The sequence below is a fragment of the Diplotaxodon limnothrissa genome, linkage group LG13 (assembly GCF_057381915.1).
Source record: "Diplotaxodon limnothrissa isolate DT_005_m linkage group LG13, D_limnothrissa_male_GT1.1, whole genome shotgun sequence".
Taxonomy (NCBI): domain Eukaryota; kingdom Metazoa; phylum Chordata; class Actinopteri; order Cichliformes; family Cichlidae; genus Diplotaxodon; species Diplotaxodon limnothrissa.
Genome location: NC_140608.1, coordinates 21,054,073 through 21,077,517, shown reverse-complemented (window position 1 = coordinate 21,077,517; position 23,445 = coordinate 21,054,073). Strand labels below are relative to the sequence as shown.

General features: G+C 41.3%; 1 protein-coding gene across 4 annotated transcripts in view; it reads right to left on the bottom strand.

The window, feature by feature from the left end:
- Window positions 1-411: 411 nt before the first annotated feature.
- Window positions 412-23,445, bottom strand: part of ate1 (arginyltransferase 1) — a 52,829-nt gene continuing 29,795 nt past the window's right edge. For all 4 annotated transcript variants that reach the window (XM_085369486.1, XM_085369483.1, XM_085369484.1 and 1 more), the window contains 3 exons: window positions 23,303-23,402; window positions 10,657-10,777; window positions 412-872 (listed from right to left, as the gene is read on the bottom strand). In XM_085369486.1, coding sequence (XP_085225612.1) covers window positions 694-872; window positions 10,657-10,777; window positions 23,303-23,402 — 400 coding nt within the window. In that variant the 3' untranslated portion in view covers window positions 412-693. The remainder of the gene's footprint in view (window positions 873-10,656; window positions 10,778-23,302; window positions 23,403-23,445) is intronic.

Sequence of the window (23,445 nt, the reverse complement as noted above, 5' to 3'; positions counted from 1 at the left end):
TGTTTATGTCTAGACCTGTTTTTTTGTGTGTGTTTGTATTGCACCAGTTGCTGTACCTCAGCTATAGCAGATGTAAAGCAAATTTATTACAAGTTGAGCTTAAACTGAGTTTGTTTTATCAATCGAGATGGTTGCATCCCACGGTGACATAAGAGAGAAAGGCAGCAGTGTAGCTGCAGTTACTCTGCTGCCTGCTATTTTCTAATTGAGTTTCTTCTCATTGACCATATGCACCATTAAACTGTTAAAAAAGTTACAGCAAATTAGGAACTTTTGAATTTTTTTGTTGAAATTTTGGAAACGTTTTTTGAAAATAAAAGAAAAACACATTCTTTTCTGTTCTCTGCTGTACTGCAAATACACTGAATATATTCCAAATAGTTTCCTACAAAAAAAATCCATTTAATGAACTTGTCCATGTAGTAAATCAAAATGGTGCACACAAAAAAGAATGAACCCAGAACAGTGGTGTTGACAGATTAAAAAAAATAGAACTCATAAATGAATAAGTGAATGAGGCCATACATGCAGTAGATTGCCATCGGCTGCTGCATGGTCAGCATATACAGGAGGGTAAGCACGGTGAGACTACGTGGATAGGCGTCAGAAAGCACTTTCATAAACAGCGACATACAGAAACAGCCGAGGGAGTATGTATTTACGTTTATTCAAAGGTAATATGATGTGTTGTGTTTACGAGCGATAAAGCAAAATCCTTTCAGCACAGTCCTGGCCAACCAAGCTGGCGTACTGCTGCACCTCCATCTCGTCGCTGGAGCCCTTGCGTTTGCGGGAGTAGGCTGCATAGGGCATGACAGTCCGTCTGTATAGCACCAGAGCTCTGCCCAAATCCCTCACGACCCGAGCATCTCCTAGACGAAAACAGGCACATATGAGAACATAATGAGGACCAGTGTAGACACATCAAGCACTATAAACAATGTCCTTATTTTCCCTCGCTCGTTTGAGTTAACCTCTGAGTGTCTTGGCAGAAATTCACCATTATTCCGAGAAAGTGTTGGAGGAGCAGAAAACATCCCCCCCCCCCTCCTTCAGTTTTAATTCCTCTGTGCCCTAAACCTGGGGTCAAAGTGGTGCGTGAGCAGGCTAGTTAGCAGGCCTTGTTTACAGGGCCTTGCTCCCTGCTGGCTTGCCAAACTCAGCATCTCATTAGGTCCTGTGTCATACACTGCCAGCAGTGTTTTTACAGCTCTGATGGACCAGTAAAACACTACTAATCTCTAAAGTGTATGTGTGCAGAAGCTAAGAATGATTCTCTGGAGAGTCAGATGTGGGAAAAAAAGGGTTGAAATACACTGACCCTCACTGACACTAAACCTGCCGCCTCCAGGAGTGAGACACTGAGCCAAGCACAGCAGGGAGTACATACTGAGCAAAGCAAAGCCAAATATACTGTACAGAGGTATGACTCTACCTCAGCCTCACTCATAAACTTCCCATTTCAGTCAGAAAATGACTTTTTTTTTTTTTTTTTAAATGCACTGGAACATCTACAAGTCTCTTGTGTCAGAAACTACCCAATAAATGTTGCAGTCATACAAGTAGGACTCTTAAATGCTTTTATTTATCTTCTTAGTCCATTATCACACCATGTAGTCTACTAGTTAAACAATTGCAAAATGCTTATTTTGTCTTCTGAAATGCATATCTCCCCTAAATACTCTGCATATAACAACTGATCCATTAAAAGTGTCCTGCTTGAAGCAATCCTGACCTGGAAACCTAGAGAAAAAAGGAAAAAGAAAAAACAACTCTGGAGCAGGTAGCAGAGTGAAGCGCACTCTCCTGTCAGGCACATCAGTCAAAAAGGCCTAAGTAGATGTCGTATTAAGAGAACTAAGGGCTTCACAATTAATCACTCCACTGACATCATCCATGTGGCTCACAGCTGAGCAGCTGGTGAAGAAGATGCGAGCACACATATCTCTGACTAATTTCTAAAATATTTGCAATACAGCCAAATACAACCTGATCACATCAACAACTGGAAAAACAACAGGGAGAAAAAAAATGCAAAGTGAGTCTTTTCTATAAAAGAAATCTTACATTTACAAAAAAGGAAACTCAAAAAGCACTGTAACTGGACCTCGGATGTGTTTAGACATGATAGACTTGTTGAGAGCAATACGAGTCAACCTCAGCTGCAGTAATCTGTTACAATGTTTCAGGCCTAAACCGCTGCCAAGACAGATGATGGCTTAATCGGCAGAGCAGATTCAAAGGAAAAGTCTAAGATTCAAGCAAAAAGACTCACCAGTGGGACATTTTAAATATTCGCATAACTTCAGATGGATAAACAATAAGTGAAAATCACAAATACGTAGCAAAAAATACCACATTAACTGTTTAGGAATTAAAATCATTTGATTAAATTCTCCGTCTGTTTATACAGGCTCGTAAGTAATCGAACAATTCATTGATAAGCGGTTTCAAGGCCAGGTGTGGACTGTTGTTATTTCTTTCGGGTCAAATCAAGGTAATAATATGTCTAGAGTTGTTTCTAAGTGCTGTATTTGCATTCTGTGGCTGTTCTGGCTAATGTTCAACATGTGGTCTAATGACTTGTAGAGTGAGGGAGGCCTTCATTAGGGCTGAAAAACAAAACGGGCCTACAGACCCATTTGGTGGATTCCAGATAAAAAAGGAAGGAATCTACTGGTCAGAGAAGCAAAACCAAAATGTTTAAGGAAAAAATAAAATAAAACAAAACATGAAGACCATATGCTCACATTCAATCAATCAATCGAAAGCGAGGCAAAGAAATGGAACATTTGTAGAATTTTGAATCTGAACTCTTTCACCCATAAAGATGACATCTGATGACCTCCCTAGCACCCTTAATGAATTTTGACACGTCATTATATAAGAATAAAATGTTTGACGATCTTTAAAATAGTTTCTGGGTATGTCCATGCAAAGCTGCATGGACAGGGCATCGGGGGAAAGAAAACCTGCCGTAAGACGCGCGAACAAGCATCAACTGAAGGCACCTGCAGTAAAGGCCTACTTAGTGATGTCCATTTGACCATCTTCTAGACCTGAACCAAATGAATTGCATCCAAGTATTAAATATAATCCTGTTATTTATAATTAATGTAAAATGAATATGTTAAGTTACCAGATTGTTTCTGTATTTTGTAGAACCTCTTAACAGCAACTACGTCCATCAGATGTTTCCTGTAGTTGCTCGAGTAGCGTCCAAAACAATGTGGAGGAATTTTGGACCATTTCTTGACTGAAGTGCCTCTCAGTTCAACTGCCTAACTTCAGTCCATTGTGGTGGCGTACAGAGATCCAAATGTCAATCTATCTACAACTTTGGCATCTAACTTGCACACAAACTACCTGAAAAACAAGCCAAGGGAAAGAAGAGAGCTGTTAGAAGCATAAAGCCCCGAGGCTTTTTCACCATTTAGATATTCTCATACTTCAGCTAGAATTTTCCACACAGTTGATTCATGTTTTATTTATTAGCCTCGTTTCCCTGCTCAGTAATGCCCCAACTACTGTCTTTTCCACCCTTCTCGAGAAACTGCTGAGTCACATAATTGAAGGAAGGCTGACACTAACTTATAAATAAAGGATACCAGCTCTAGGTTTTAACACAGCGGGTGGCAAAATTGATTTTAAAAAGATGTAAACATGTTATGCAACTTCCTCACGAACAACATTTTGGGCCGTGAAGGATTATTGTGTCCCAATGGAATCAAAGTGAAAAGATTTAAACATCTGATGCTTCTTCGGCTTCCTTCGGGCCATTCACGACACGCCGCCTCCTCATGTTCTTCATCACGGTGACAGTCCACTTACACTGCAGTTATTACAAAGTTACACTTGTCCAACAGTGTCGCCTCGTGAAGATACTGACGAGTTTACATTAAACAGGAAAACATGGAGAGAAGCATGAAGCTTGAAGATGGCCTATTAAGTGAAACAGTAATACTGAGCAGAGATCTTTCTCTCTTACTCAAGGCAATCCAAACATCCGCTCCTCACATAAACAACTTTCCTTTTCTTCTTCACTCACTTCTGGCTGCATCAGTGTCTCTTCTCTCTGAGTGGCTCCAGACCCTGTTCCTGTCAGGCCAACCGGACGTTCAGTGACACGCCACTCTGAGGTCACAGCTCCTTCGGGCTGGAGTTCAAATGTCAGGGGGAAGAGGAGTGATGAGGGTCGGATAAGGGAGTGCGAGGGTCAAGGCTGAGGCTACGGGCCTTGACACCCCGCCACGCTTCTCTCTCTTCCCATCCATCTCAAACTTTCGAAACACTTGCTTAACACCGGATGCTGGTCAAAGGCAGGCCATCAGGTTATGACCACGTCTTCTGACCCAATGTTGAAGATCTAAAGGTTGAAAAGGAAAGGGCCAGAAGGGTGTTGTAGTGTGCTGAGAAGACTGCTCTTTGACTGTAAGACCTGGGTTCAAGCCCCTGTGTTAGCAGCTGACCCTGCATCCCTGCCGGTGACCATGAATTTTTGTCCATCGCAGGAACCGAAGCGACAATAGGATATCTTTCCATTATAAAGGATATTACCATTATTATTATTACTAATGAAAAGACTTAAATATTCTTTTAAAGCACCAAAAGAAGGGCTTCCGGGAAGAGAAATTCCTGTATTGCTGGAAAAAAAAAGGCTTTAACCTGAATGGAAACGTGCATTAGTCAGGCTAAGGAGCAGAAAGCCTGCCTAAGAACAGAGCAAAGTGGCCATGACAGTGAGACAAGATATGAACGTGTGGCATAAGCTAGAAATATCATGTAAATCACAAGAGACTTGGGGGTAATGGCTGGCTACCATCAGGCTAGAATGCACGCCTCTAGCTAATGTTTTAGCTTCACTTCGTTGCACTGAAAGCACAGAGACTATCAGTTTGATGCAAAGCTGTGAATGTGTGCGTCAGAGATGTAACGAAAGGTAAAAAAAAAACAAAAAGAGAGAGAGAGAGAACAGTACATTGTGAAATACCAGCTGGCACTTTACTTATCACAACGTTGGGTTTGTGTATGCAATGTGTAACTTTGTGCATGTGGGTTAGTGGCTGCCAGGCGCACTTACAGTTCAAGGGGTGACTACTTGGGTCACGTATTTTGGCAAATATTTATACTGCTTAGCGGCCAATGCCCCTACTACTCCCGCTGTTAGGCAAACACGGATTATGAGTGTGTGAGACACAGATATGTGCTGCACACAGTGAGCTTCTGTGTATGTGTGTGTGTACATACATTTTAAGAGCCAACCTGCCCCAGGTCCCAGGGCCCTCAAGATGTCAGCAACAGGCATCAGTGTGAGTCTGATGTGAAGAGAGCTGTGTAAACTTTAGATTAGCTGTCTTTACACACCTCATTAGTACAGCACTGTAACCTGGTCACATTTTACAGTCTAAACACATATCCAGCACACTAACAGTGACCTTTGTCTGGGGGCCGGAGGTTAAGGTTCTGGCTTTCAAGCTATATAGAGAGGTTACACTGAGTATGATTATTATTTTGGTGAGACTTGATTTTTAGACTTCTCCACCGACTCTTTAAAGGTATGGAAATAAATCAAGCAACATGATTTTAACCAACTACCAGCACATTCTTCTCAACAAGCGAGCAACACATTATTTTTACTATCTGTTGTTCTAACTTTTTTTTCTGAAAATAATCTTAATATTTGCCATGCTTGTTTCACAAATATTCCATTTTAATTCATCTATGTTTAAAAATTATTTAAAAAAGAAAATTAAATCTTTCTTTAACTTCATCAGTAAGATTTAAAGAGCTATACCTGATTAACAGTTTATATAATTCAGGATTCGGTCGTTTGTCTAATGGTTATGGGTAGCAGTATGGTGGTGGTGATAGGACAGCAAATGTATTAATAATAATGATAGTAATAATAAAATAAGTAAAAAGATCAAAATAATTAAAAAAGTAAATGCCTGGGACGTCTGTGTATTGGTTGGCTGTTGCTCAGGAGGTAGAGCGGGTCGCCCAGTTAGAGAAAAAAAGCACTTCATAAGTATAATAATAGTATACTATTATTATAATACTATTATTATTGGTTTAATAGTAAATGTAATACATGATTATCCTAACCTTCCCATTTACAGACAGGATGTTTTGACCGCATTCTTAAAGTGGACTTACTACGATTTTCCTTATTTCTGTCTTTATACTGTTAAGCTTAAAATAATGAGGTCAGCATGTGTGATGCAAACAGTCCCTATGGTGAAAGAGCTGATTGCTCCACGTACTCTGTTTTAGTTTTTTCTACTCAAGTCTCCGTGTGATGTCAGTTCAAACATTCTGTCTCCAAGCAGCAACCAACCACAGGAGAGGCGGCTTATAGGCGGGTTTGCTTTAAAGACAAGATTACTGTATAGTAGTGAACGAGTATAATATAATGGTATTGGAAAAAAAGCATAACAGATCCTTAATAAAGATGGCTGGGGCAATAACATCAAGTTAGTGCTTAGTTGGTGTTAGTTTGCCATCATCGAGAGGAACTGACCTCATTGTTAAACCACACTAACAGTAAATAAAGTGAAGGAGAGTTGTAATGGCAAACAGATCTCCATGTGAATAGGCTAAAGTCAAATTTCTTTGAATTGATCAGAGTAATTATATTACTATACATGTTTATTTTTGGCAGAATGTGACACCAGTGTTGATGGAGACAAATTCAGTATTCCCAGTAGAGCAGGGCGATATGGCCAAAAATATTTATCACGATATATATTTGAAAATTTGCGATAATGATATAACCGACGATATAATTGATGCGAGACAAAATACAACTCCACAACATTACTAGCGCAAAAAGACAACCTTCCATTTATTTTCACTTAAACAAGAAGCTGGTTTTTATGTACATTAAAGCTTTATAAAAATGTAACAGTGCAAATGCAAATTCCTTGCTGAAAGTTTAACCAAAAGGCATTTCCAGTAGAAATGGGCTGACATATCCTGAGCACAACCATGTATAATATCCACTGAAGTAAAAATAGGTGCTTTGCAACATTAAACTGCAGTGTGCAGTATGCATTTTTCGGACCATAAGGTGCACGGGATTATAAGGCACATTAAGCGAAACAAAGCAGTCAGATAAATCAAACTTTATTAAACTCATTCTTCTTGCTTCCTCCACTTCTGTGCCATTGTTTCATTAATGTTGAATTCTCTGGCAGCTGCTCTATTCCCATGTTGTTGCAGTATATTAATGACTAACCTCGTATTGTGGATGGATTATCTCAGTTGTTCTCCTGACTGAAGTTTGGTCCGTTTACAGCATCCTGCCATGCGATTGCATTTGTCTCTAACCATGAAGAACCTTCACGTTAACTTTTATAAGTGGAAAAGTGTTAGTGTTCGTCCTCCAGCTTCACTGTTTATGTTATGCTAATATAGCTGTGTCGCTAGCGATCACGTAGCACATCATTATATACTAGCTAGCCCAACTTCAGTAACCCTACAAACGTCACTGCTGTTTAGTTTCCTGTCTTCATTTATGTTGGAAGTGATAGCAGAGCTGTACGTTTGATTTTTTTCAGAAATCTCTCAGTCAGAACATGCAATATCATGCTTAGGTAACTAGCGAAACTAGCGAGCTAACTTCCGCTAGCTTCCTGCTAACTTCTAACTCCGTTAAATGTAATAACTTTTGTTTTCATGGATGCCTGGAAGTTAAACTTTATAGTTACACCTGGTAAAGCAGCAATGCTGATCGTTTTATTAAAGATGAAAGAATTTAGACAGTTTTTAACTCTAAGTGACGCTGCAGTGTTGTTTGACCTGAAGCATACGGAGTTTAGGACCCAGATTACTCCCAGATTTAAGAGCATCTTAGTCCGACAAATACGACAATAACAACGGCTGCTTGCATGTTCTGCAAAAAAAATGTGCTTTGTCGTGTATCTGACGGACAAACACCAAACCAGTTCCACATCACGGAAGTTGCACCATTTTTACAAACCAATTCTGGTTCATCTGTTTCACTCAACAATCGGCCATGTGCGTATGAAAACAAAGGCACTGCGCATGCGCGTTTTACTCCCATTCTATCGCGATATTTCATTTTCCTATCGTTGCCTAACATTATACCGGTATTACCGTGAACGGTATAATATGGCCCAGCCCTAATTCCCAGTATATAAATAAGAGGCTGTGCACTGAACCCTGTTATTGACAGTTGACTGCTCAACCATCACACTAGACAAACATAGTTTGGTAATCAGTCTTGCTTTGTGTGAAAGCAGATGAATCAATCAGAGCAGAGTACATGTCACAATCACTGACATACGCACAAATATTTTAGTTTTGTGGCCCAGCAGCTGCCATAAATTGCCACAGCAGATTCCTAAATGAACAGTGAAGACTTTCCCAACACTTAGAAACTATTTGCAGCATGTCTTTATTTGTGTCCAAAAATCTAATCACACAACAAGAACTAGCCAAAGAACTGGGCCACAAACCTCAACTGTGTGACATACTGCTGAAGTGACAATGACAAAATAGGTTGACCTGCTGACTTATTCGCCACTTGGATGTATTTCTAAAGCGGACAGCACCCTCCACACTACTGTTAGTCTGGCTTTTTACAGTTCAGTCACAAAGCTTGGCACCAGACCTGAGAGTGAACCAGCAAGACAGCTAGCACTGAAATGTAATGACACTGTGTTTGGACAGCTAGGCCTGAAATAATGCCCAGTCCTGTCCAAGATCAACAGTCCACGCAGGAATCCAGGCACCACAAGAACCACAGACACACAAACATAAACTGCTCACTGTGAATAATGGTAATGCCAAGACCTTGATTTTGTCCTCAGTAATTTGTGCAAGGCCGAGGACTACTGGGAACAAAACGAAAGGTCAGATCAACCGCTGGCTAAGATGTTAATTGCAGTGTTATAAATGACCTGTCTAGACATTGTCATTTAACATTTTAATTGACATTTAAATACTCTTATTTATCCCGAGCGTGTTGTTTTCACTATATAACTGAACGACCAACGCTAGCAAGTAAATCCTCATTTCCTTAAGAAATGTGTTTCGATTAACTTTCTTTACAGAGTGTGAACTATCTGCTTGGAAACTTTTCCTCATCACACAATCTGATCCGGACTGAGATTCCTTCATCAATTGTGTTGGTTTTCTTCTCCAAGTATGAGGTCACTACAACAAACCCCCACGTCTGTTGTTTAACATTCATATACCGCTCCTTCTCATTCCAACTCTCTATCAATCCATCTTCCATTTTATTACACTTTTCTCTCTCTGGGTGCGAGCATACAGCCACCATCATTTCAATTGCCTTCGTTGTAAAAATATTTTTATCACATGTCCCCCATCTCTCCCTCCATCTATTCTTCTATTACTCACTCTCTTTCCCCTCCATGTATCAGTCTCCATCTATCTGACAATCAAATTCATGTCCGCTCACATCTCCTATTACTGTTGATCGGTGGCTCTTTTCTGTCTGGTGCCTGTTTGGTGATGCAGATTAATGGGCCACAGTAAACAGGACATGGCTGGCTCTCTGTACCTTCAACCAGTCATGTTCTTGGAACTGCTTTAAGTATGCCAACATTTTAAAATTAAACCGAAGAGGGGGAAAAACAAAACAGTCAATCATGTAGTGAGTGTATCAGTGGTACGTATACATAGGTTTATATATGCACTGCATACAAGTCTGCTCTGGCCATACCAAATGATGATGAGGAATGAGAAAACCGTAGGATCTGCAAACGCCTCTTTAATTTGTACAAATTCTATTAAATTGAATTCAGTTTTTACTGTTTCAGTAATTTTCAATAATCCTGGGGAGGCCAATTCATGATTGTGTTCAATTTTCTGTTTTAATTTCCAGGTATGCTTTTACTGCAGTGGCAGTGTGTTTAGGATCATTGTAATGCTGGAAAAAATTGAATCTCTTACCAATCAGATGGCTTTTGGTACTTTTTTGTGCCCATAATTCCATCAGTTTTGAGAAAAATCTCCAACACTGCTGTGTTTCTCCTGCGTCAGGTCTTTGCTGGATTTTTTTTCCATATTTTATAAGAACATGACTGTCAGATTCTGCTTTATATCATTCTTAGGTTAGAGACCAAAAAAAAAAGTGTCAACTTGTCCAGTTTCCTCAAATTTTTCAAGGACACACAGGTCATCACAGTGTTGGTGCAAAAATACTATTTTAAGCCTGTCAAACAATGATATGTTAGGAATTTTTTACAGATTATTATTAAAGAAATGGGAACAAATTACAGCAGGCTGTTAGTGAGAAAGTTTCTGAATGGACAATTTAAAATGTCTTCTTTGCCAATTTGTCTACACAAGACCAGGATTGTGTTTGAGGAGTCTGGAGCCTGTTTTATGCTTAAATGATTCACAGGTCAGTGTTCAAAATAAATAAATAAATAAAATGGTCAAGTACAAGGACTGGACTGAAAATGAGTAAAAAAGTAACCATTTTCCAAAGAAAACTATTGCTCAAGACTACTTGGAAGCAAGATATAAAGTCATGTTGGGTGGCGTAAGACTTTTCTACAGTGCTGTGTTTATGGAATTGCATGTTTTAAAAAAAATGATGTAGTTTCATACATTAAATCCATGTGATGCCATCAGTCGAGCAGTAGTTTTGTGCAGTAGTACCTAAATCAGGATCCTGGTTTAAACGAGCGTAGCGGGAGTTGTCAAGAAGGGGGATGCATCGCTCTATCGATACCCAGACATAGGTTTCTGGGCACAGGAGGTCAGAAGGCCGGTACTGCCCCTGGTAAAAGAAAGAGAAAAGAAAAAACATTAAAACTGCTGTTTAAATTGCCATATATTCATTATGTAGTAAATGATTAACTTGAGGACATCAGTTTGGTTCTTTGTTGTTTAAAACCATTTTCTAACATTTATCAACTAAATACTTACAAATATGCTGCAAGCCTGGTAAAAGCCTTTCTACTCTAGTGTTAGTGACCCTTTAGAATCAAAAGGTTTGACAAGTTGTAAACTGACCCCAGGGTCAAGATGAGGGTTGAGACCTGGATCAAACCCCTCTCTGTTAAGGGTCTTTGTTTGAGCTGTGTGTCTCCATGTCATGAGTGTTACACTGTCTGCACGTTTAGCAGGAAATGTAAACACGTCAGCACTGTAATGTGTGCTTGTGAAATGGGTACGAGTCTGTATCTGACCAAACATTTTGGATGGAAAGAAAACTAAGCTTAACAAAAACAGCTGCAAAGCAAAGAGGGGGGAAAAAATGAGCGAGGGGTTGAATGAACAGAAAGAGACGCCATTATCAGGGAACTGTGTTCCATCACATGGCTCCAAACAAATACAAACTGCAGAGAAAGATCTGTAAACAAGGCCTGCAAAAGGCCCGGTGCATTGCCTCAACACCCACACCAATATTTACAGTTTATGTGACATTAAACCGTAGGACAAAGAGTCCAGGATTTCAGGAATGCAATTTTTAAACACAAGAAGGTCAAAATGTTCTAAATGATTTAAAAAACACTGTTGTCATCAAAACATCGGAATAAGTAAGACAAAGGAAATAGCATCGCTGGAGCATACTGTTATACAAACTGACCACGAACCATCTGGCATTGCACATGTATGAAAAATACACTGGCTGCTTTCACATGCAAGATAGGACGCTATGTGAAAGAACTAGTTTGTTTTATGGCTTTGAAAATGAAAAACAGAAGAATCTGTGGAATACAAAGACAGTTGTATTTTCCAACTAAAGCGGGGTCCTCGTCTATGGCCATCCCATAGCAAAAATGTATCTCTAAAAATCATACAATCACTCCAAAAGTCAACCAAGTTGTAAGGAGGGGAAAAAATAAAGGAATTCACAATGAAGCAAAAGCCTTCAGCCTGCTCCAAGTGCTCCTGCTAACAGACAGATGAAGGTGGAATGCTCTGCATCCGGAGCTGCAGTGGATGCACGCAATCGTCGGCCACATCCCAACAACCTACAGCCTCCTGCAACTGTCAGCACAGCTAGCTTGACACTCTCACACTCTGCCACACCTCTATAGACTCCTTCAACACCGCATTGACACACACCTCTACGTGCAGAACACACACCTGGCTAACAGCGGAAACACAACGATATGCACATATTTCCCCACTTAAGCCTTCTGCACCCAGAAACCAGAAGCTCATATTTAAGGAACAGAAACAACTGTTTTTGTGTGTCAGTGTGTGTCTTTGCAATAGAAATAAAGTGAACTTGATTTACACAGGTCTACTTTTTGTGTTTATAATTGTAAATGATAAATCCAGCCTTTGCTGTAGACCTTAAAAAAGAGAGAACTGTCTGAGCAAAATGAGACGCAGAGCCTGGTCATGGCACAAAGACAATTCCTCAGTTCTTCCCCTGAAAAGGAGAAACGATGAAGAGTACGAAAGGACACAGCTATTAGTGGTCTGGACGGTGGAGAGAAATAATAAAGAAGCGAGGTGATGGCAAACTGGGCTTTGCTTTTCTATCTGTCAGCTTCTTTTCTTCTTTTTTTTAATAAATTGAACTGAATGTGAATACTGAGTTCACCACTGACTTTCATTATCCTCCCTCATATTTTCTCTCTTCCCAGGTTGACTAGAAGGCCATGTAATGCATAGATACCCTTGCAGCTTCCTTGGCTCGTCCTTCGTTTTCTGTCTTTTGCATCAGCTTGCTCACATTATCCATATCTTTATCTATAAGCAGATACTAGAATCCAGTAATGGCTCCCTGCTATGTAGATTCTTGAGAGCGTTACCACCAATCTAATAACAGGAAGTGAAATGGCCTACAACAAATCCATGCTCCTGAGTGGCTCTTAGCTCACTAAGTGGCCTAAAGAGGCCACAGGAAGTGATAGTGTAAATGGCAAGAAAGTCATGCGATAAGGTTTGTCTGTATATATATATGTATATACTTTTGCTCGGCATATTGCCAGGTAGGCCTGAATAAGACGTTTCAGCCGAAAATAAATCTTTTCAGGTTAAGTCACCCTCTTTTCAGAGCCTGCTCCCTCCATTGTAGCTGCTTAAAACTTCCCACACAAACCAATCTGTCACCATCCCTCCATCCTTCACTCCTTTCCGTGCTTGCATGTCCAGGCAGAAAGGAGGTGATGCAGATGACTGACAATCTCTGAAAGGCTCATTTGGAAACAGAGAGATGAGGGATCAGGGAGAAAAAAGAAAATAAAATAGTGAGGAAGGGGGGGGGGACGCATAGAAACTTCAGCAGACAGACTTGGCTGCAATCTGAGGTGTGAAAAATGAGAGGCGTTAGGAGGGAGAAAGGGAGGGGCGAAAGAAAATTAGGTGCAGATGAAGCAAAAGGATGGTATTTAATGTTTTGAGACGTTGACTGCAGCGGAGCTGGTGGGGGGAGCAGTCTGGGTGCCAGCATGGAGGGGCCCAGCTCTGAGAGAGAATGTCTGAAGCCAGAGAGAAGCAGAAAGTCAGGGAAAGAAATATAAATGGGTAGATCAAGATGAAAAACAAAAACTAAACAAGGAGATGAGTGGACAAACTAAGAGGTGCGTCCAGTAATAATGTGACGACGACGAGGGAGAACCTCAACAAAATGTAAACTGTACAAGTGAGAAAAGGCTCTGAGTCATTTTAATCTGTTGTTTTGCACTGTGTTTGTTAATGAATGTGCAGAGGTCACTGTTTATACGAAAGCAATCTACTACAGCACAGCATTCCCAGTGAACCCAAACTTTAACAAGCAGGAGAGGACAATTACTCAACCTCATTTGAATAACAAGCTGCCCCAGTGTAAACTATTATGCAGCTTCAATCATCTAAACTAAATAAACACATATCTCCACAGGGCCTGACATACAATTACACAATACTCTGCAGAACTATTATCATCCCCAGCCCATCAATGATACAGCATCACTCACTCTTTTGAGGCCACACAACTGCATGCACACAGATTTGTGTGTTTCTGTCAGAGTCACTGAGTCCATAATAAAGTTCACTAACCTTGTTCTTTCCCTTAATTGTGCACACTCCTGTCTCACACACCTCGAAGTAGAGAGCAATGCCCCAGGCCTGTACCAATGATTTATATGAAAAGCAATTAATCAGAGCCATAAATGGAGTGCTTCGCCGCAGCCAAGGAATCCTCATGAAAATCTACACCTCTTTTGCCTCCTGCTTCTTTTCCTCCTCCCAGTCTGACTAGGAAATCAGACAAATGAGTTTGGTATGTGCTGAGCTGAGACAACCTTCATCAAACAAAAGACCGTCAAACAGGAGTTTCTTTCTTCACCTTCTTTTCTCTCCCGCCAGGGTGTCACAAATTGTAAAAGCAGCTTTAATCAATTAAACACAAATTTGAAGCACTGATTGTAGCTCATTAACCTTTTAACATTGGAGACCAGCTCAGTGTCTACAAATACATTTTATAGGGCTCTGGCAGTTTTATGCAGCTAGAAAAAGGGAAATGTGTTTGTGAGGAATCAAAAACGTAAAGATACGATCACATGTTGCATCAGAAAGAGAGTTTTGAGGATGAGATCATTTGGTGATTTGTAGCCACACAGCAGTGTCATGGTTCAAAGCGATCCCCTTTCAGGCTTGCCAGACCAAAAGACAGGAGGTGGACTTAGTGTCATGGTAAGAGGGTTTCCCTGTCTCCATCTGCATTACTTTACACCCACATCTGCAGCTAATTTCCTGCTCATATCTACAGCTGAATTTTTACACACCCCTACCCCTGCTGAGGTATCACTGTATGTTTGCGTTTGCACGAGTCAGACACTGTGCACAGTGTCTGCATGCGGTTTCAAAGAGACTTTTCTTGTTAAAACAACTGATACAGCCAACCCAGGAAAGAACATCAAGTTATAAAGTAATCAGTTGGTTAACTGAACACCTACCTCAGTATGAGACAGAGCGGCTCCAAAAGTGTGATGTAAGAGTGGTCATAGAATAGATGAGGTCACTAATGTTAGACTTTAGTCTGTCTGGCACTGGCAAGAGATATATTATCCAAAGATAACATGCAATACAAAAAGCACCCTGTTTTATATAATATATTAGGTCAAGCATGAACACAATAGTGAATGGGATATTATGCTGGGATTACATAGTGGTCAAGCACTCTCAGAAAGAAATGGGCATTAAACCCAAGCAGACAAATATGGTCAAGAAGTCACATTTCTTTGCAGCTGGCCGTCACCCAGGACAAGCCTGAACTTGGAGTACGTACAAAGAAGCAGTGTGACCCAAAGCCAGGCAAACCTAACCTAGCCTGGCAGAGGCCAGCACTCTGACCCAGGGTCACTCTCAACCAATTTTACTCAAAAACCAATAAACAGAGGTCCTGAAACCCACAACGACTCTACTCTCCCTCAAAATGCGGCCCTCACAATACACCCCTCTCTGTGGTCCTCCGACTGTTGACATGCATATATTGTGCCCAGAGGAGGAGGCAGCATGGCTGGGGAGCTCTACCTGCTGACGGACACACATAAACAGCACGGCCCACAGAAACACACACGCAGCTAGAAAAATAGCATACAAAACTAAGCAGGCTGAATGAACAGCACCACTGAAAGACATGTCCAAACAAGCCGTGCTTTAGAATAGTGGCCCATGCGATCATACTTTCACATGACCTACATATGCATTTGTGCCTGTTGAGGTGTGTGTGTGTGTGTGTGTGTGTGAGGGCCCAGAGAAATGAGGCTGCATTACGGGAGGTTTACGCCAACTGCTGCTGTTTAAACACTCAGGGGCCCGCCGAGGCCTCTTCACCCTACTCAACACATTACCACAGGACGGCCTTCAAATAAAGCATCCAGGCTGGTAAGTCTCCCCTGTGGGCCCCTGGACAACCCCCACCAATCCCTTCCACCCAAGTCAATTCTGGCCCAGCGCTCCCTTTGCCTGGCTTGTGCGTCACGGCTCCACGGATGACAGGTTAATGAGGAAAAAATATTTTTACAGGATCACATTTCGACCAAACCCTGAGAACCAATGGCAGCGCTTTTATGGGCATCAGCTCTCAGACTGGGCACTTTTATCTCTTCATCTTCTCGGGTCTTTACGGGCAGGCGAACTCTTATGAATGTCTGACACAGACCACAGGTTACCGACTTGCAGTCAGATCCGCAGCCCTTAATCTCCGTCTTAAAACCCCACCTCAGATTTCTAACTGCAAGGCCTCCGCCCACACTATAAGTCTGTGTTTCTAAATGCATTTATGAAAGCAGCCCATTCTGTCGAGTAGGGCTTATCAAAGATCTGAATGTGGTCTCTTGCCAAGAAAAAAAAACAAACAAAAAACAGACTTTCAGACAAAGCGGCGCAGCTGCACCAGGTTTTGAAAATAAATAGAGGTGAGGTGAAGTTAATGGTAAGGCAAACACCTCAGGTTGGCAGCTTAGAGGGCTCTGGATGTGCTCAGCATGACACCATCTCCAAACTCTCATTTTTGCCCTTATGACCTTCAGACCTCCCCTTTGCTTAGACTCTCTCTGCAACCCGCCCTCTCCCAACTCTGTCCTTCCACCAGCAGTAACACTGAATCTTCTAACCTAACCTCCCTGAACTCTGCTCCCTCAGTCTCTCACCCTGTCAGCGCTGACAGGGTGAGAGACTGTCAGCGACGGTTCAACATAAACACTGTTTTTCACTGTAAACCGTTTCTTAGGGTGCCAAGCAGTGGCTGGACCAAGCCCGTGCTCTAACCTGTTAACGATTTGTTAAAAACACAAAGTGTGGCAGGACAGAAGAGAGAGGATGAAGCATAAAAGAGAAGAGAAATTATCAAAACTTTAAACGAATGTTTCTGCTGAGAGGTGCGCTGTTGGTGGTCTCCTGTCAAGCTAAATCAAACAACAATGTTTCTGTCAGAAAGGCTCCAATTTAAAAAAGAAAAAAAAAATTCGGGGGAAAAGGGGGAGAAGTGGAAGGCAGCAAAACGGCTAAGCTTTGGCTTATAAACTTCACAGACAGGGTGAAAATGGACCCCGTTGGATTTGATCTTATTTTGATGGGCACAGGGTTTTTTAACTTGAGGATTGCTGGAAGGTAATGCTGCTGGTTTAGTAGAATAACAGCTTTTACGAACCAAGAGAATATTGCTTCTTCTGAGAAAAAGAACACAGGCAGACATGAAAGAGAGAGCTAAACACATAAAACTATTACAGTAAATGCGTGAGAAAGACCAATCCACGCCGCACCGCGCCGAACAGTAAGTTTATACCACCTCATCATGACTTACTGCACATTCGCACACAGATGACAATTTGAGAAATGAGAACCTCACCACTGCGAGAGTAGATATCACTTCTGCCTGTAATAACATTAGACTAAAAGAGCAAAAACGTGTTGCCATGTTTTCATCCGAATGGAATCAGCTGAAAGTTTCTTCAATCTGATCTCTTTACTCTCTATCAATCTTTCATCCCGACCAGCATGGCGGCTGTTTCCCCTCCTTTTTTTGTTAAGAAATGTTGAAAGGAGGACAGAAACAAAAAGAATGAAAGAAAGAGGAAAAAGGGTGGGCGTGGCGCTGTTCTGGGCCTACAGCATTAGACGACAGTTCAACATAAACACTGTTGTTCACTGTAAACCGTTTCAATGCTACTCATCAAAACCTACCAAAGCGGGATAATGTTTATGCCAGGAGCTCAACAATAATAAACAGGAATACGTAAGAAAGCGAAGCCCTCATCAACAAATCTGACGCTGCCTTAAAACGAAGCCGTGGACTGTAGCACGCGCGCACCGGAGGGGTGGGGGGGGTGGGATGAGGGCTACTGTAGGGAAACACCCACCCTGAGATGCCTCAAGTTCACTCACCGTCACTCTTAGTCTACCAAGACGCTCAACAAGTGACACACAAAATGTCAGGTCACACACGTACGCATAGCATAGTGTCTGATTGGGCCCCTTGAGTGAAAATAACACACATGCAGAGTCCTGATAGCTGCGGCTCGCTTGGAGGCTTTTAGCATGTCATAACCTGCCACTGCGTACCTGAAGAGGGGATGAGAGTGTTTGAGAGATTTACATTAATATACACTTCTGTAATGACTTAATACAGATTATTCCATTTTTACTTGTTGGGGACAGCTATTTCTATGATTTGATTTCTATGAAAACCAAACAACAGATGACTGCATACTGCTTTTCAAACCTTTCGTATGCAGGTGAAAGTGAGCTCCTGTGTTGATACCAGAGCTGGGAGTCACTTTGTCATGTCTAATTGATGTCCTGAAAGCTAAGCTGATGCAGCAGGTGACAGAAAAGCCTGCAGGCACGCACTGATTAAGGCAAACGCTGCACCCAGAAACCAACATCAAATTTGTTCATTGCACGTATCCCGACATACTCTTGCGCACAGTGGCTGACACCTGGATGGATTTATTTCAGGTCCACTGAATTCAAAAGCTTTGGTCATGTGAAACCCCCCCTCCCAAAAAAAAAACAAACCCAAAAACTTCTGGCTGCTGCTGTAGGAGTGACCGTCTCTCTGACAGTGTTTGTTGTTTGTTTGAGGAGGAGCTGGCTTTGAAAAGGAAAACAGAGGTGCAGCTGCTGCGAAAGGGCTCTTTAAAAGTCGGTGAAGTACCGCCGTGAAAACGAATAACGCTTTTCATCTCGCCTCCTTTTCTCATTTGGCACACATTATGTCACTCCTTTCTTTCTCTCCATCTGTCCTCTTCCTCCCTCTTTTCACTTATTTTCACTCACTCACACTCTTTCTCGTTCTCTGTGGAAAATTTAATGGCTTCCTGGGCTCAGAGCGAGACATTCTTTCACTGTGAACAATAATAACAAGAATAAGAGGCACTTCATACAACTCTCTCGTTCCCTCGCCAAGCGGGTATAACTGGGTGTGTATTCTGTAAGGCTGAGTGTGTGTCTGTATATAAGCATGTACACCACACTTGAAAAGCATTTGAAATGTTAAGACCAGGTACTAGATTGGTTAAGCCAAGTGGGTGAGCGCTTCATTTGTTATCATCAAAGTCTGCTTATTCAGTACTCAAAAGTAACTTGCACAGACAAGTGCTCGGGCATATACGCACTTCTGGAAAAGAAAAATGGAAAAAAAACACTACAGTGCAGAATGGATCGACTCTTTGTTCAGGTGAAGCTCGAAAATAAAAAGTGAAAAGATATCAAATGAAAGTTAATGAAATCTTGCAAGCAGCTGAAGCTGGATTGAAGAGAAAGGAATAAAACGCTGCAAGAAGAACCTGAGCTGGTTTGCACATTAAGGATTTTATTTATGGTTTTAGCAGATAATTGGACGGTCACAGTCAAACTCAAGTGCTTAGGAAAAGCTGTATATTGTCTGTGAGAATCTGCAAAATGCATGCATCCAGTGACAAGTTTGTCTTTTGTTTTTTTTGTTAGCAAATGTGACTTTGCTCTCCTGTCATCAGACACACTGACAACACTGGATGGAATCCGTGAAAGCAAGATAATTCAAATGAATGTTAGCGTTAACACACGAGAAGCATTGTGAAAGAAGAACAGTGGCAGAAGGGCCAAGACCTTTGGTCTCATTTAGCCTCCAACAGCTTCACCTTCTGCTCTCTACAGCTTGACATCACAGGGCCATGCAGGGCCAAAGAACCAGGGACAGGAGCCAGGGGCAGGATGTCACGTCAAACCCTGAACCCACCAGCCAAACCAGCAAGACTCTGTGGGACACTCAGTCCCAGCTTTGAGAACAAAGGAGAGGGTCTGACACTGGCCAGGCAACCCTCTGTTCCTGGCTGGACTCCAAGTCTTCAAGGACCCTTTAAGGCTACTCTGCAGGACCATGCCCAGTCTCTGGCACTGTTAAGAGTTTTCAAACCATTTCGCATGTAGCGTTTCCTTTGCAGAGATGTGACCTGGTTAAAAAACTCTCCTGCAAAATTGAAACCTGCAGAACAGTAAAGTTTGTAGCCTGACAGCCAAGTCCATTAGAGTGATGAAGAATGAGGGTAAAAGACAGGTATCGCTAACAGATCACAAAAAAGACCCACATGGGGCTCTTCTGCCCGCCTTCAGTGGCTCCCTGTGGCTTAAAAACACCCTTGATGACTGAGTTACTGTTACTAAATCTTTGCCTTAACTATATGTGGCCCACTCATGCTTAGGTGGGTAATCACCCTCCAAAGACCCATTCTGAAGCAGGAAAAATGGTGGAACTTTTCCAGCTTTTTGGTAAAAATAACATTTTTAAACTAATTTTAGTCCAATACTTTCATAGCAATACCAAAGAATCAATTAAATAAATAGCTTCCTGCAAAATAGTCACATGTGTTAAAAGATTTAAACTACTTACAACTATTAATAATGTCAATGGGCTAATATGAGCCTCAAATATGTTTTGAGTATCCATACAGATGTTTTTGCTTAAAAAATGTCTCTTTTGATATTCGAGGTTTCCAGCCCCTTGTGTAAAAGTATACAGCAAAAATAAATAAATAAAATTCTCACAGTGCAATATAAACAATACAGTCCTACTCCTCAGGAAAATGGGAGTATGGCGTCAACAAGTGTGAAATTTAATACAGAAGAAATTGGTTTTACAATATTTTAACACTCGTCTCAGTGACCTGCCTTAGTAGAGCCTTTTATGCTTGCACTAACACTCTGATTATGTCATCATTACCACATGCAGACAGTACTCAAGGTGGGAATGGGAGATGCTTAGATCTCTTAGATTATTCGGTACATAGTAAAAACAAACAAACAAACAAACATTAAGATCATGAATCATATATCACCTCAAAAAGCTCAGATTCTGAGTGTGAAAAACAACAACTCAGCATAAAACATGACAAAGGCCCAAATGGAGGGGCAGAAAAACTAAAGGAAAAGTCACAGTAAGTAATGGGAACAGAGGCTTTCTAGAAAAAGTGGCAAGGATGAAAAGAAGGGAGGGAAAGGTGTGCAAAATAGAGAGAGGAAGTTGTGTTCATGGGGTGTGAGTGGTGTCCAGCACAGTTCAGGAGCTGGTGTGTTTTTCTTTAAAGCAGCCGAGAGGCAGCGCTGAGATCCAGAAACCAGTAAACCTTCAACTAGGGCTGCTCAATTAATCGAATTTTAATCACGATTACGATCTGGGCTTTCAACGATCATTAAAAATGACTGAGCCGATTATTAGCCCCTCCCTCGTGCTTTACTCTCGCGCTGCTCCGTGTGGCAAATCGAGCGCACCTCTCTGCATTTCGAACACGCGTCACAACAATTAAGAGGACCCGAGGGAAGCTCGGAAAGCTAAGCAGAAGTTATTTGGAGAGGAGAGTGACTGCCGTTGGTTGAAAAGAGAGGTAAAGAAAACTTCAGTGGTGTGGAAACATTATGGGTTCGCGGAGTCAGACGTGGATCAAGTAGACACAGTGTGTAAACTTTGCTACAGTGTCGTAGCTGCACCACAGAGCAACACTGCAAAGTTCACTAAACATAGATGTTTACATTTTTCATTTATTTTTTATATTGCAAACATTTGCACTGTTATCAGTATTTGCACACTATTTTATATTAATTTTTGACAATCTTTAAAGTCATTATTCAATACATTGTTATTGTTAAATAAATATCGTCAAATAATCGAGATCTCAGTTTCAGTGAAAATAATCGCGATTATCATTTTTGCCATAATCGAGCAGCCCTACCTTCAACACAAAAACAGCGTAGGCACTGCCCCATCTAAGTGACAATTCCACAGCATCTCTGTGCATTATTGAATTACTGAGGCTCATATGCAAATCAGACAACACAAGACAGCGTGCATGTGCTCAGAGTACATTTGAATGTGTCTGTGTTCCTGTGGGATCGGGAAAGCCCAAAGGTGGGAACCGGGCAACCTTCTCACCCTCGTTCTGTGTTCCTCCCCAAGGGTAAAATAGGGCCGAGTGGGGAGTTTGTGAACAACACGCTGCAGAGGCAAACACACAAGAGCAGATATGGGGGGCTGGGGGTAGTAAATACCAGAGCCAGGAGGAGTTAGGTGCTGTGGTAACAGAGTTCACAGACAAACACTGTGATCAAGATTCAACACACAGACACACACACAGACACACACACACACACACACACACACAGCATATGTGTTCCATATACAGAGTCCCAAACTGAGAATTTGGACAAAGCACTATCCAAAGCAAGATGTAAATGGATAAAAAGATGTGGCACGTTGCCATAATCCCCAACAAGACATCAGTCTCCCATGGGCAAGAACAAGCTCTGGGAACATCTGAATGAAATGACAGTGAAATAGAGGAATTAGCAGATGAATGAGAAAAAGAGAGAAAGAATGGGAAAAACTTAGCTAAACTAAAGCACTTGGAAAGACTCCTTTCTTTCATCATCCTCCTAAGCTATAGATATTTCAGTGGTTTCTGGTGTGAACCGAGGTTATGTTTGTGAGTCCTGGCTCCTCTGTGTATCCACATTTATTATTTGTGTCAGTTTCTACAGCAGGTAAACTGCAGTGTATATGCAGATTTCTGTGGAAGCGTCCTGAACTCTTCTCACTGCTGAGTTATGGCTGCTGTCACCAGTGTAACCTCTCGCTAAACCTTTAATGTCTTCAGCAGCCTCATCCTCTCTTACTTCCCTGGATGTCCTCACCATCACTTTGTTTCCCTCACATGCTCTATTCACTCCATTAAATATACTGACTGTGTATGAATAAATTTTAACAGGAGCATTTGAGTATATACTCATGCTTGTGTTATACTCAAACCATCACTGATAAATGTTGCTAATCCAGATAAACTTATGGTGAATGAATTCCAAATTGTAATTTAGACTGTAATGTTAATTAAGGCAGGTGCTGGGATTTTATATAAAGAGATCTACAGGGCCCTTTGTGATTATATTATAAAGCTATAAATATTATGCAGCAAAAGAAAAACTATATTAGTACTTAATATTGGTATTTTACAAACAAAAGACATTACAGCATGTTGGTCACTGGCCTGAGACATGATGGGCAAGAGAGACAAAACTGAAAGAGTATAGAACAGAGATCTGATCTGAGATCTAAAAGGCCCAAGAAAGGAGAGCAAAGAGGTACATTTGAATTACAAGATGGCAAATCTCCAGCATATCAGTGTCGTAACAGGCCTCTTACTGTTGTACCAAAATGTTAAAATATAAAAGCATTTATATCAGAGTATAAAACACTTAAAGTCATTGATATGTGAATTCCAGTTTACAAAACCTCAACAACGTAGGACCCCAGTGCTGAAATTCAAATATATTGTCAATATAAAGTGTGATAACCATGATAAATGTGCTGTACGTGTGAGATAATGCGTACCTTATACCGCATCTTGGGGCAGGAGTGAATGTAAAAGCCCAGGTAGTAGTAGGACAGCTTGGGAGACTGTTTCTGCAGCTGCTTGGTAAAAGCGATCTCCCTGTGGCAGGAAACACACAAATGCACCTTGTCAGAGAGCTAAG